General features: G+C 42.1%; 1 protein-coding gene across 2 annotated transcripts in view; it reads left to right on the forward strand.

The window, feature by feature from the left end:
- Positions 1-15,590, forward strand: part of MCF2L2 (MCF.2 cell line derived transforming sequence-like 2) — a 382,435-nt gene that overhangs the window by 143,447 nt on the left and 223,398 nt on the right. For both annotated transcript variants that reach the window (XM_088456383.1, XM_088456384.1), the window contains exons 11-13: positions 11,063-11,254; positions 12,191-12,382; positions 14,835-15,012. In XM_088456383.1, coding sequence (XP_088312509.1) covers positions 11,063-11,254; positions 12,191-12,382; positions 14,835-15,012 — 562 coding nt within the window. The remainder of the gene's footprint in view (positions 1-11,062; positions 11,255-12,190; positions 12,383-14,834; positions 15,013-15,590) is intronic.

Below are 15,590 nucleotides of genomic sequence, written 5' to 3' on the forward strand. Positions count from 1 at the left end.
GGTAAGCAAATTTAACAGTGACTTATAGGTATAATTTTAGCCTTTTTTAGATTCTACACTCTATATTCTTTTGTACAGATCTGTCAGAGATTTGTGTGATCATCGGGACACAGTGATTGTTCTACTATTGCAACCAGCATTTATGCATTAATAATTTTGTGTATTGTCTGAGCATTGAAACTAGACCGGTCTTGTATCAGAACACAAACCACATACATACCTCTAGTGATAATGTGCAAGTGTTATAGCAGATCTAGCACCTTGTAGGACCTTTCTTCAGAAGAGACTTGCTAATTACTTTCTCATACAGTCCATGGGCCTGATTCATTACCGATCAAAACTGCGATTACGCACGCAATCGGCCTATTGTTGCGTTCTGCGCATGCCTATGCATCACTGTGCGTGTGTTGAAAGACTCCACTGCGACCCATCACAGAGTGACTGACAGAAAGTGATCCTTTCGGGGTGGCGACGGAGTGGTTGGCGAAACGCTGGTTTGCCAATGCGTTTGAACGCCCTTACAGGGGCGTGCATAAATTAGCCACTGGTATGCCATACGCAGCTTGGGCTTTCACTGCGTACAATGGTTAGCAAGACCTTGTGCAAGTGTGCGTGTGTCTCCGATTGTACTAAGTATTACGGATGTGTGTAAGGTAAAGTGGGCGTCCTTATATTCGGCTCTGACAGGATTGCGATTGCTATCGTTAGCATATTTTAACAGAGAGACTGCATACGTAAATCTGCTGCGATCGCAATAGCGATCCTTACTGAATTAGGCCCCATGTTTGCAGAATAAAGTTCTCACTAGAGTAACCCATGGGAAACCATTTAATCAACCTCAAGCAGAGACTTCGGTTTTTGGCCTGACCATGACCCCAACCAAACGTTTTCATTGTCTACATGAACAGTATTTTGGAGATGCAAAGAAGATGCCTCCAGGGATTTTCAAAGGTGCTGAATTTCTCTACTTCAATAACTTTCTATAATCCAATACTTTTCTAGCGTTCTTGTTTACTGTTATTTTTACCCATGCTATAAATTTATATCACAGTACAGAAATATATAGGTGCTCTATGTAACTTGCCAGTTAGTTTTTTACCCATGACTTGCATTCATTTTGTATTATGTTAATGACTATTGTATCTTGTTGAAAGAGTCTGCGGTATTTAGCATTAAATGTATTCAAATAAATTTTAAATTGAACTTTAGGCACCAGTGATTTTTCAGTGGATACAGTATATATTAGAGAATGTACTTACAATATTAACACAGTTGAATAATTAAACTTTTGGATTTTTTTTTATGGTGTTGTCTAAGGGAGTGGCATGAAAATAGAGACTTGTTAATATACACCTATATGTATATGGCTATAAAATGGTCAAGAACAGATCTTAAGATTTGAATACTAGGAAGGAAGGATAGGGCGATTGTATTTAGAAAGACGTCTCCAACATGGTAAAACTGTTAGTCATGGTCATAATTGCAGTTTATGAACTCATAAATATTCAGCTCAAGCCAATTAAACTACTTTGATTTGCATTCAGAACAAAATAAAATAATACCAGATAAACTTCCTGGAACAATTCTTAAAACTATTGATGAACATTTCATTGTCATGTACATACTGTATTGTTAACTATTATTATTATCCTTTATTTATATGGCACCACAAAGGTTCCGCAGCGCAAAACAAAGTACATAAACAATTGAACAGAACAAGAGAACAATGACTTACAGTACAAGTCAAAGCAGGACAAGTGCATGCTATATAAACATTGCTGCAACAGCGGTCATAACACTCAAATAAGTAGTACGGTGGCAGAAGTCAAGGGTTAGGTTTCATAAATAATAGTAAGGGAAAGAAAAGCACATGGGGAAGAGGGTCCTACTCATGAGAGCTTACTTTCTAAAGGGGAGGGGCAGACAGATAGGGGTGACAGGGTAAATAGTGAGCATGGGACAGAGTGTTAGGATGAGAGATGGAAGGTTTTGTTGAAGAAGTGGGTCTTGAGAGCCCGTTTTGCAGAGAGGTGCAGAGTCTGATAGGGAGAGGTAGAGAATTCCTGAGGTAGGGAGCAGCATGTGCAAAATTTTGGAGGTGGTTGTGGGAAGAAGTAATCAGTTGGCAGGAGAGGTGGCATTCATTAGCGTTGCGAAGAGGGCGGACAGGAGTGTGAAGGGAGATAAGGTCAGAGATGTAACGGAGAGGTATGGGTGAGGGCTTTGTAAGTGAGAATATGAAGCTTGAATTGGGTTCTAAAAGTGAAGTGGAGCCAGTGTAGGGCTTGTAGGAGATGGGAGACAGATGTAGTACGTTTGGAGAGGAAGATGAGATGGACAGCAGCATTGAGGACAGATTGGAGTGGAGAGAGGCAGAAGTCAGGGAGGCCAGATAGGAGGATGTTACCGTAGTCCAATCTGGAGATGACCAGTGTCAGAAGTAAGCTTATGCGGGAGTGTGGGAAGATGATCAGTTCAGTTTTAGCATAATAAGAAAGCGCTGGGACATCTAGGAAGAGATAGCAGAGAGACAGTTAGAGATAGAGAGGTCGACCTCATATTAGCATAGAGATGATATTGGAGGCCAAAAGATCTGATGAGCTCACCTAAACAGGACGTATAGAGGGAGAATAGGAGAGGGCTAAACTTAATCTACACCTCATATAGATACCAGTGGGGCCAGCAATATCCACTGGAGCCTTTTGTTGAGTGCTTCAGTACATATTCAATAAGTCCACTCTCTGCTTAGTCAGTGTCTTCCGGTTTCACTGACTGAATGAGGGAGCCGGGCCATGAGACCGCAGCCTGAAGACACTGACTAAGCAGAGCGGAGGGCAGTGACGTCAGACTACCATGGGCTGTGGAGAAGCCTGAAGCTAAAGGAGCTGGACTTATTGCATATGTATTGAAGCACTCAACAAGAGGCTCCAGTGGATATTGCTACAGCACATAATGGACCAGACAGACGGTATCAAGGATTCTGTCTGAAACATTTTATCCCAAACAACACCTGGGACAATAAGATAATCCACAGCGCACTCCACCAAGTGGTCCTACAGTTAACAACAGGAGAGAGTGGGGAGTATACGTGCGGGACGCCACCTACAAAATGTATAACTCACCTTCCCTCTCACCCCCCTACCCTTCACTGACAGCTGCACAGCAGTTTCCCTGGGGAACGTATAATAGAAGCCTAGAGCATAAATCATACGGAGAGTTATCCCTGAAGGAGACGCTAATACCCCACAGGTTAATAGGGAGAGAGATGACCACATTTTCACTCACTTACGGCTGCACAGCAGTTTCCCTGGGGAACGCATATGATAGTTGCCAAGAGCACAAATCATACAGAGAGTTATCCCTAAAGGAGAAACTGACCCCAGCAGTGAGTAGGGGAGGAAGGACAATACAACTGTCGTCACTACATTTACCCTGGTGGGAAGTAGCATTAGAGTTATTAATCCATCTGAATATTTTACAAGTTAATAAATACGTTTATTTATTTTATACTATAGTCATCACATACGAATACGAACCTCAATCAATTGAGCGCACTTTCCTTCTCTTTAACCAATTTTATTAATAGCCGGCTCCGTCGTGCGCATGCGCTCTGGGCCACCATCGTCCTGGTTGCGAGCGCTCAACACTTGCGACCGGGTCTGAATCAGGCCCAGAGTTCATTGTACGCCCATTTGCAGAATTCGCACTGCGTGTGCTCAGACAATGCAGCCATATTATAATTGCATGGAAACTTATGAGCAAAGAGGTGGAACAGGCATGTGATGAGGTATACTCATGAAGGCATCCTGACATGCATACAGCTCTACACACTCTTAATTTCTTGTACATGTCTTTAGAGCAGTGTATGCCTGATTTACTTCCCACTCTCCATCTGGCAAAGGGGTTATTTTAACTATTATGTTGGTCTTACTCAGTGATGGAACTTGTGAGTGGTGGGCTCAGGTGCAAAAATATGCTTTGGGCCCCCCTCCACCACCCTACCCTAAATTCCTTTTCTACCACATGACAGTGGGTGACAGAGAGAGGTAGAGGAGGACAAGGATGCAATGGGTGACAGGGAGAGGCAGTGGGTGACAGGGAGAGGGTAACAGGGAAAGGCAGAGGGTGACAGGGAGAGGATAACAGGGAAAGGCAGAGGGTGACAGGGAGTGGCAGTGAGTGACACCGAAATGGAGAGGGTGACAGGGAGAGGCAGAGGGTGACAGAGGCAAAGGGTGACACAGTGATGGACAGTGGTGAAAGAGAGAGGCTGTGGGTGACAGGGGAGCCTGTGAGTGATGGGAAGAGGCTGTGGGTGACAGAGAGAGGCATGGGTGATGGGCAGCAGGTGATACGGAGAGGCAGAAGGTGACAGGGAGATGCAGTGAGTGACATGGGGAGGATGACAGAGAGAGGCAGAGGGTGATGGATCGAGCCTGCGGGTGACACGGAGGGGAACAATGACAGGGAGAGGCAGATGGTGACAGACTGGATGAAAGAGAGAGGCTGTGGGTGCCAGGGGAGGCTATGGGTGAACGGGGGGAGGCTGTGGGTGATGTGGAGAGACTGTGGGTGATGGGGAGGGGCTATGGTGAAGGACAGAGGATGACAGGGAGAGGCAGAGGGTGATGGGGAAAAGCAGTGGGTGACGGGGTTAGGGTGACAGAGAGTGGCAGTGTGTGACAGAGAGAGGGTGGCAGGGATAGGCAGAGGGTGAAAGGGAGTAGGTGACGGAGAGGCAGTGGGTGATGGGAAAAAAAAGGCAGAGGGTAACAGGGAGAGGTAGTGGGTGACAGGAAAAAAGGCATATATATTATACAGTCAGGTGCATAAATATTGGGACATTGACCGAATTTTCATATTTTGGCCTCTATTCACCACCACAATGGCTTTGAAATGAAACAAACAAGATGTGCTTTAACTGCAGACTTTCAGATTTAATTTGAGGGTAATTACATCCAAATCAGGTGAACGGTGTAGGAATTACAAGGGTTTCTATATGTGCCTCCCACTTTTTAAGGGGCCAAAAGTAATGGGACTATCAACTCAAAAGCTATTTCATGGACAGGTGTGGGCTATTCCCTCGTTATTTCATTATCAATTAAGCAGGTAAAAGGTCTGGAGGTGTGACATTTGCATTTGGAATCAGTTGCTGTTGACTCTCAATATGAGATCCAAAGAGCTGTCACTACCAGTGAAGCAAGCCGTCAGGCTGAAAAATCATAACAAACCCATCAGAGAGATAGCAAAAACATTAGGTGTGGCCAAATCAACTGTTTGGAACATTCTTAAAAGGAAAGAACGCACCGGAGAGCTCAGCAACACCAAAAGACCCGGAAGACCACGGAAAACAACTGTGGTGGATGACAGAAGAATTATTTCCCTGGTGAAGAAAAACCCCTTCACAACAGTTGGTCAAATCAAGAACACTCTCCAGGAGGTAGGTGTATATGCGTCAAAGTCAACAATCAAGAGAAGACTTCACAAGAGTGAATATAGAGGGTTCACCACAAGATGTAAACCATTGGTGAGCCACAAAAATAGAAAGACCAGATTAGAGTTTGCCAAACAACATCTAAAAAAGCCATTATAGTTCTGGAACAACATCCTATGGACAGATGAGACAAAGATCAACTTGTACCAGCGTGATGGGAAGAGAAGAGTATGGAGAAGGAAAGGAACAGCTCATGATCCAAAACATACCACCTCATCAGTGAAGCATGGTGGTGGTAGTGTCATGGCATGGGCATGTATGGCTGCCAATGGAACTGGTTCCCTTGTATTTATTGATGATGTGACTGCTGACAAAAGCAGCAGAATGAATTCTGAAGTGTTTCGGGCAATATTATATGCTCATATTCAGTCCAATGCTTCAGAACTCATTGGACGGCACTTCACAGTGCAGATGGACAATGACCCGAAGCATACTGCAAAAGCAACCAAAGAGTTTTTTAAGGCTAAAAAGTGGAATGTTATGCAATGGCCAAGTCAATCCCCTGACCTGAATCCGATTGAGCATGCATTTCACTTGGTGAAGACAAAACTGAAGGGAAAATGCCCCAAGAACAAGCAGGAACTGAAGACATTTGGAGTAGAGGCCTGGCAGAGCATCACCAGGGATGAAACCCAGCGTCTGGTGATGTCTATGCGTTCCAGACTTCAGGCTGTAATTGCCTAAAAAGGATTTGCAACAAAGTATTAAAAAGTGAAAGTTAGATTTAGGATTGTTTAGTTTGTTCCATTACTTTTGGCCCCTTAAAAAGTGGGAGGCACATATAGAAACCGTTGTAATTCCTACACCGTTCACCTGATTTTGATGTAATTACCCTCAAATTAAATCTGAAAGTCTGCAGTTAAAGCACATCCTGTTTGTTTCATTTCAAAGTCATTGTGGTGGTGAGTAGAGGCCAAAATATGAAAATTCTGTCAATGTCCCAATATTTATGCACCTGACTGCATATATATATATATATATATATATATATATATAAAAAATATCATACAAACTCGGCACTCACATGCTTTTCAAACTGCAACTCCTTTGAACATAGGGAATGTTGGTTCCAAAATATTGCAATAATTTGTTAAGCTGGCCACCACTTCACGGTCATTCCCATCTAGCCAGTCCCTACACTGATTCTCAGATAAATGAACTTGATATGCCATCTTGGCCTCAAGCTTGCATACATTTTAAACAGAAAACTGGGTCCTGCCTTAAAGAGACAGGACCACACCCAGGGCTATCAGTTAATAAGCACCTGGAAAAAGAAAAAAGTTTGTCTTACATTTGAAAAACAGGGTGCCCTAGCAAGTGTGACCACAAAATTTAAATAAGCGGTGGCCAGCTTAACAAATTATTGCAATATTTTGGAACCAACATTCCCTATGTTCAAAGGAGTTGCAGTTTGAAAAGCATGTGAGTGCCGAGTTTGTATGATATTTTTTATGTAGATGGTGTGGTCACATACCAAGGGCACCCCAGATGGTCGAGTGCCGTGGATTGAGCCTGTCGTTTATTTAAATTTTGTGGTCACACTTGCTAGGGCACCCTGTTTTTCAAATGTAAGACAAACTTTTTTCTTTTTCCAGGTGCTTATTAACTGATAGCCCTGGGTGTGGTCCTGTCTCTTTAAGGCAGGACCCAGTTTTCTGTTTAAAATGTATGCAAGCTTGAGGCCAAGATGGCAGATCAAGTTAATTTATCTGAGAATCAGTGTAGGGACTGGCTAGATGGGAATGACCGTGAAGTGGTGGCCAGCTTAACAAATTATTGCAATATTTTGGAACCAACATTCCCTATGTTCAAAGGAGTTGCAGTTTGAAAAGCATGTGAGTGCCGAGTTTGTATGATATTTTTTATGTAGATGGTGTGGTCACATACCAAGGGCACCCCAGATGGTCGAGTGCCGTGGATTGAGCCTGTCGTTTATTTAAATTTTGTGGTCACACTTGCTAGGGCACCCTGTTTTTCAAATGTAAGACAAACTTTTTTCTTTTTCCAGGTGCTTATTAACTGATAGCCCTGGGTGTGGTCCTGTCTCTTTAAGGCAGGACCCAGTTTTCTGTTTAAAATGTATGCAAGCTTGAGGCCAAGATGGCAGATCAAGTTCATTTATCTGAGAATCAGTGTAGGGACTGGCTAGATGGGAATGACCGTGAAGCGGGGCCAGCTTAACAAATTATTGCAATATTTTGGAACCAACATTCCCTATGTTCAAAGGAGTTGCAGTTTGAAAAGCATGTGAGTGCCGAGTTTGTATGATATTTTTTATGTAGATGGTGTGGTCACATACCAAGGGCACCCCAGATGGTCGAGTGCCGTGGATTGAGCCTGTCGTTATATATATAAAACAACAAATAGCACTCAGGGTCTTGCTGTCTTAGAAAAAAATCTCCTGGAAACTGGAGTACTGTGGGTCAACGTTTCAGGACACAAACCCTTTTATCAGGACGATCTTGATAAAAAGGTTTGCGCGCTGAAACGTTGACCCACAGTACTCCAGTTTTCAGGAAATTTTTAATAGGAGAGCAAAACCCTGAGTGCCATCCACTATTTATTTTCTCACCACATGGAGGTATACAGGACAGTGCCGTGTTCATAGGCAAGATGTTATAGCAGGGTCACAGAATCTTCCAAACTGTAACACAGATCTTTTAGTGGACCATCAGGTCCAGGATCCCCAACACTAGTCACCCCCGAGCCTATAACCTGGGTGACTAATTCACCGTCAGGATCACTGTGGACCGGCACTGACATAGCTTTAAAGAGAGATAACAGGTGCTGCTAATTAGCCTGGCTTGAGGCTTACAACAGAGTCCAGGAAAACCTGGACTGGAGCTTGTTACCATGCTGTTTTATTACTCAATTTCTGCAAAAACCTGCTGCTTCACATTAACCTCATGTGAAAGCAGCCTGTCCCTGTCACAATATATATATATATATATATATATATATTTTTTTTTTTACAAATGTGATACATGTATAACATTACATATTTGGGCCCACAGTAGGACTGCAGGCATGGAGGGGCGGCTCCTTCTCTCCTCCTTGAGTTTTCATGCATGCTGGGGCCGGACACAAGATCGTAGCTTCGGATCCCCGGCCGCAAGAATAGAGGTAGTCCGGCAGAGAGGAAGGAAGGGTTGGGTAGAGATGAGGGGAGGAGGGAGAAAAAAAAAGAGCTGGGGGGCCCATCCTGCTCTACACTGGCCCGAACCGCATCCCTTTTTGTTACGGCCCGCGGTGCAGTGGCGGATTGCTATAATGTGTCAGCCTGAATCAATATAGAGCCACCGTCTGCGCACCCCTAGATTGTGGCGGGCCCCAGTACAATGCACCAGCTGCACCACCGCTAGTTCTGCCTCTGGTCTCACCTTTCCATCTGCCCTAACCAGCCACCTACTGTGGTCTATGATACAAGAGATTTTTACACTTATGGTGCGTACACACTGGGCGATAAAGTGGACGACTGAACGATAACGATATCGTTATCGTTCAGTCGTCCACTTTATCGTCCATTATTAACACCAAAAAGATGAACGATGACGACGACGCGCGTTCCCGCGGGTCGTTCGTCATCATCGTTCATCGGGCTGACATGCAGGCCAACCTGACGATCTCGTCGAGTTGCTGCATGTCAGGGAATGGGGGAGAGAGCCCGGCGCTGAACGATATCGTTAATGATATCGTTCAGCGGCTGTGCTCAATGTCATGAACGACATTGAGCACAGCCTGCCGGGGACAACACTACACGATATCGCTCAGGGAGCATATCGTGTAGTGTGTACCCACCATTACAAATGTGTCCTCATACACTGTGGCTTCAGTCGAGAGAAATAGCCCCTCTCGGCTCTCCAGGTTCCGAGCTACTTAGCAGCGCCTAGTGTCTTTGTCTCTCAGAATGTGCGTCTTATGTGCACAAATAAAACAACTGGAAAACTACATTGCTAGATTACACTATCAGTTTAATGTGCAACATTTGAACATCTGTGTGTCTTGCGCCGTATGGCATATAGATGCTAGGTGTATTAGGTCACCTCTGTAGGCAGACGCCACCAGCAATCTCCCCAACCCCCTCCCCACCACACGGCTCGTGGGACCGTCTGTGGAGTCAGCAACTGGCAGGTTTTTAACGGGTCACAGATAGGGCGCCGCCATAAGGGCAGGGCGCGGTACCCCTCTAAAACAGCCTAGCGGGAACACTAGTCCATGGCATGAAAGCAAATTCCTATTTCTTTAAAGGTTTGGAGAATGGATATTTGAATGTAATTGAACTTAATTAGTACTGTTATGTTATAGTTGCATCTGTATTTATTGTATATTATATGGTAAATGCAATCTTATTTTTCTAATAATACTGACAGCAAATGTCTTATGTACATGATACTTCATTAAGGTACTAGATGTACTGAAAGTTGGATATTGCATTTACTACTAACACTGCTAAACCACATCTCCTGACATATACCAGATGCACATACTAGTTTTCTCCTGGCATCTGCCTGGCACGCTCTACCCTTGATGAGATGCATAATGATATTCATCCAGCTCTGCAAGCTGCTCATACAGTATCTGTGTTTTGGACGCGTTTTACACATGCATGTTTATCATAAAATGATGATGACTCTACCGAGCTCCTGTGTGTGTAAAAAAAGAGTAATAAAAAACGGTGGTAAAATCCCCATTAGCCTATACATAACCACACCTATCTGTGACTTCAAAAGGGGGAAGGGAACAATTGGTTATTGAAGTTCTGTCCAACTTTTCCTGGCACCAGAATTACATATAGGAGTAAGTCTTATTTTCTCTTATTATTCCTTTTTATTTTTAAGAAACTTGTTTATAGTTTACTACAGTATGTCGTATTATTATTCTGTTGTATATAATTTAAGCATGGGTCATTCCAATGTAAGTAATGTGGTATTTGGAGAGTTACAATTTTTTGTATGGTTCTCAGTAGATTTTAATTATTTTAATATTGGAACTATGGATGAACAAAAGAAAAGCAAAGTTATTTATAATTTCATGATTATATTATTTCATTTATTTTTGCAACTGATGGAATAATTTCATGGAATGAGCTGTATTGTGACTATTTTGTTATATAAAATTTTATATAATTACCCTCTGTCTTAAATTCATATTCTAGATAGCTTGGTTAAAGAAACGCACATAAGTAAAATATAAGTGATTGTTTGGTTTAACAGTAACACTAGCGAGTTGAGTATGTATAGAGGAACCTCTGTTTTCTCTTCTTTCTAGGAAGCGGAAAAGTATTATTGTGTTTTTAAAAACTCTGTCTGATATTTCCACTGTTCCACCCCAATCATATTGCAACGTGTGACCAGCATTTCCATTCTTTTTATTTCTCAAGTCAGAGATATATCCAACTAAGGCCTATGTTCTTCAAGCTGCATATTAAACTTGCACATACTGTACATGCCTTTCTTCTCCAACAGAGTAAAAATTGCTTTTGTAGCATACACTAAATTATATAATTTTTCAAGTTTAAAATAGCGTTGATTGTTTCACTTTAATCTAGATGTTTCTGTTATTCATCAGGGCGTACTGGAAAAAGCTCAGCTGCATGCACTTCATGGTGATCAGCTGATACAAAATAATCACTATGCAGTGGACTCTATAAGACCAAAATGTATAGAACTGAGGCGCATCTGTGATGACTTCACCAACGAGACCAAGAAAAAGTATGACATCCTGGGAAAATCATTGGAGTTACACCAGGAACTTGATAGGGTGAGCACAGTTTAGAAATATTTTATTTATTTTTGTGCAGCCAGAGTAGGGTATTCTTATCTGTTTCTGATACATACCTCCCAAAACTGGCCTCCTGTGCCTATAGCCACCCTGCTTCAGTGACATGATCACACCAGTGAAAGTGTGCCATGTCATCCAGGGTTGTATCTAGCAATAGGGCATTCCTAATGCCCCATCCTCTCTCTTAAAAACCCTTAAATTCCCTCTGTCATCATGGTGAGCTCCCATTCAGAGTGGTACATATTTACCAACTTCACGCTAGTAGAGACAAAAATGACAACTATCTGGATGTCAGGACAATCCCTTCAAATTGTAACTGTGCGGCCTGAACCTGGACAATGGGCTGTAAAGCACAGTAACACAACCGTGTCACATGACACTTGAATTATGGTCCCCAATAGTGTGATCTCTATGTCACCATGTCACAGGTGCCAGTTACCAGACACTGAACCAGATATGATGAAAACCTGGTCTGGCTACTTTCAAAGTAACTGCACTGTATATTCCCACAATGACCTGCACATTCTCTGTCGGAAAATGTGTGGCATCTCTTTAATCATTATATTTTATATTTGACCATAGTATTCCCTCATATTATTGACCCTTCCCTGTGACAACCAGTCTTCTTCAGTGCAGACAATTCTTCTGACAATGCCACTGTAACAATGACAATCTTATAAAATGATTAATGTACTTTGTGTATAAAAAATGAAGAAGTTCACAGGAATATTTTCCTAAAATGAATATTGATATATGGATACATTTTTTTTTAACACTTTCTGGTAAATTAAATGCACGGTAATCAATTGTTTATTTAACTTCTTGTAAACGTCATATACAGTAATACCAAAGTGCCTGTGGATTCCTCAAAGAAGCATTATTTTAGGCTGCTCCTCTTGTTCTGTATGTTACCAGGCTAACCAGTGGTGTGAAGATGGAATTTACCTTCTGGCTTCTCAAGCTGTGGACAAGTGCCAATCTCAGGATGGTGCAGAATCAGCTCTACGAGATATTGAGAAATTCATGGGAAGCTCAGGAGGTCACCAGCTGGCTAATCCAACAGATTTCTACCGCAAGTACGATATGATCCTCACCTCTGAAATCAAGGTAAGATAATCTTGTAATGTTGATGAGGTATATAAATTCTACATCTAATATATATCTTGCTAATGTCTGTCTTGCGCAAGCACATTGAGAGATGGAGTGTGGCCCCTTCACCCTCCTCCCCTCACAGCTCTCACTGGCTGGCAGACTTCCAGGCACAGCCCTTCTTCTGTCTTCTCCCCCAGAGCTGGATGTAGCACCAAATGGTCTCCTCCTATCAGTTCCCACAGCTTGTGCCCAACTACCCCCTGTGACTCCCCCCCCAGTTAATTTAATCACCTCTACCTGGAAATCGCTAGATTCAACTGTCAGTTTTGACCTGTAGATGTTTTATTTCCAGTTTATCTGGCCTGCGTAGTGAAGGTTAGTACAAATAGTGATGGCCTTATAAATGTACTGCACACTGTATTAACATATAGGAAATGTTACAAGATATTTTTCTAGAAATTTTAAATTGTAACTATGTGCTAATTGACCTAGAAACACATTGTTTTGGCTAGGCACTCTTTTCCTTTCATACAAATGCTCTTCCCTGCTAAAGTAATATGCTGCACTCCATCAAATGAAATTAATCTTTAATTGCAATTTTATGTGGTGCATTTACAATTTTATGAAACTATTAAATAACGGTCCATCTCGAGTAGAGGTGGGCAATAAGCGCCCCCCCAGCTGTTGCAGAACTACACATCCCAGCATGCCCGTCCACAGTTTTGCTCTTTGGCCATGCTAAAACTGTTGCAAAGCATGATGGGATTTAGTTCAACAACAGCTGGAGGGCCGCTTATTGCCCACCCCTGGGCTATAGCAAGAAAAGTGGAGCCAGCAGGCACATGTACACACACCCTGCTGCTGGCAGCAGGCCATGAACTACACATTCTCAGCTCCTATCACTTTTCTTTTAGTGGTTACTATAATTGTGGTCATTTTCCATGTACGTGATCTAGTGCCACATCACAGTCTTGAGGTGTCATTTGTGCATGAGTTGTTTGTAGAGGTTACCTTTATCGGAACAAGACATAGACTGTGCGAGTCGACCCACGATGCACCCAGCAACCTTTGTTATATTTAAATAGGCATTCTTGTTACTGCACCTCCTGTGACTGTAACATACAAATATTACATTATTCCAGCACCTTGAATTTTCCCACCAATATATAATCCTGGTTTTCCTTGAAGTCTTTACAGTTTTAAAGCCTAAATATAGTTAATAGTGAGAATGTTTTACAGTATTGAGATCCGAATTAATAAAACCTGTAGTTTTTATCTAAGTTTATCATTTATTGTTGGTGTTGGATGCAGTACTTCTGGCTTCTCACAAGTTAGAGATTACACCAGTTATCGGTCAGTCTGTATATATACTTTGCACTGATAATGAGCTGTTTATGTGCGACTTACGATGCGATACCTGCTGCCTGACTCACCTGGTCTGTCCTGTTCTAGACTGTGGTACAATGAGGGGACATTGGACAGCTGCTCTTTTTGGGGGCATGTATGGAAAAGGAATTTTAAAAGATTGCAAATGTATTTTTTTTATAGATACTATACTTTTATTTCTATTTTAGTCACATAAATGTCCGTCATTGTCATTAGTCTTCAATAGTTCTCTACCAGTGGAAACCACTAGTGGGATAATCTCCCAAAAAGTGCATAATGTCCTTGTTAGTGATGAACAGGTAGTGTAAAAAAAAAGTGGAAACAATCAGGTAAATGAGGGACACCAAACTTGTTGAAAGCAAAAGCTACCACACAGGTGTAGATCCTGCATTAATGAACATGTCAGCGTGACCAGGGTTTTTTTTACAAATAATTATGCCTATAATTATGGCTAACACGGCCACAAGTGGAACCTAAAATGACTTTGAATGAGGGATAACTGTTGGGGTGCATTTGGAACAAGCAAAGACAGATCAGCTAATGGTACTGTGCCTTATGTGATGCCGGTATGATACTGAGGAGAAGCAAAGGACAACAGTGAGCGGAAGGCAATATTGCTGGATTATGATGTCCATACTTTGATTCTAGTTGCAAGGCAAAAACAACAGAACAACGGCAGATCATCTGTCTGCAAACTTCTACTGTATAGCTTGCAGCCAATTTCATTTTGCGGGTTCATTTCTTTCCTAACATGGAGAAGTGTTGCAGGATGACAGCGGCCCATCCATCTAGCATGTGTGGTGACCGAATGGTTTGATGACCACAACACGTGTTAATCATATGTCAAGGTGCTGCATCCCTCCTACACAATTCCAGGCACTGGTAAGATCGATGCCACGTAGCATACATGGCACACATGGTGGCCCAATGCCATATGAAGTGATTTTGTATTTGTGTCTCCAATGTCGTTATGATAACCATAATGTAAATTAAATGACAAGATCTAGTATCCATAGTAATACAATCTTATTATTTCTAACACCATTTCCAAATTGTAATTTACATATATTCCTAAATTTAGGCATGTGTTCAGAAAGTGCTACAGAAGTTGGCTGACGTTCAGGAAATGTTTGAGAAGAGACAAGCAAGTTTAAAGAAATTGGCAGCCAAACAGACGAGGCCTGTACAACCAGTGGCTCCACATCCAGAGTCCTCTCCAAAGAGGGCATCGCCGAAGGCAGCTAGGCCAACATCTCTTGGTAAGATGGACATAATTTCAATTCTATCTCACTGTGTACTTTTCTGGTTTCAAATATCTTTTCTTAGGAACATCAGGAAAATATTTTACCAGCTGACTGCTTTCATTTGATGTGTTAATCCTTTGATTTATTAAGTACAGTACTACTGCAAATCAATCCAATTAATAATAAACCAGACTTCTAGTCTTGAATTAAGCAACATGTCTACTGAAAGCTGATCTAGCAGTGGATTCAAACTACCATTGTAGACCGTGCTGAAGCCATGAGATCCCACTTCACATATTCTTCTATTTTTGTAAATCTGGTTGTTCACAAAGAGAATTACTAAGCATTTTTCCTATCCACTCTGGACCACTTCACTGAAATTATCAGGTAGACATGACATGATTATTTCCTCTTCAGGCTCCATGGCAGCCTCATATTTGGGGGTGGCAAAAACACAATCACATTTATGCACATTAAAAATATTTTCATTAATCCATTGCTGGAAGAATCTACTTTTTGGATGGAGTATCTTCTGAAGATAATGGTTGGAAAATGTATGAAGCGAAGACCTTGCTGCTGCTGTACAAAGATCA

This window comes from Taudactylus pleione, unplaced genomic scaffold (assembly GCF_031769625.1).
Source record: "Taudactylus pleione unplaced genomic scaffold, aTauple2 ptg000702l, whole genome shotgun sequence".
Classification (NCBI taxonomy): Eukaryota; Metazoa; Chordata; class Amphibia; order Anura; family Myobatrachidae; genus Taudactylus; species Taudactylus pleione.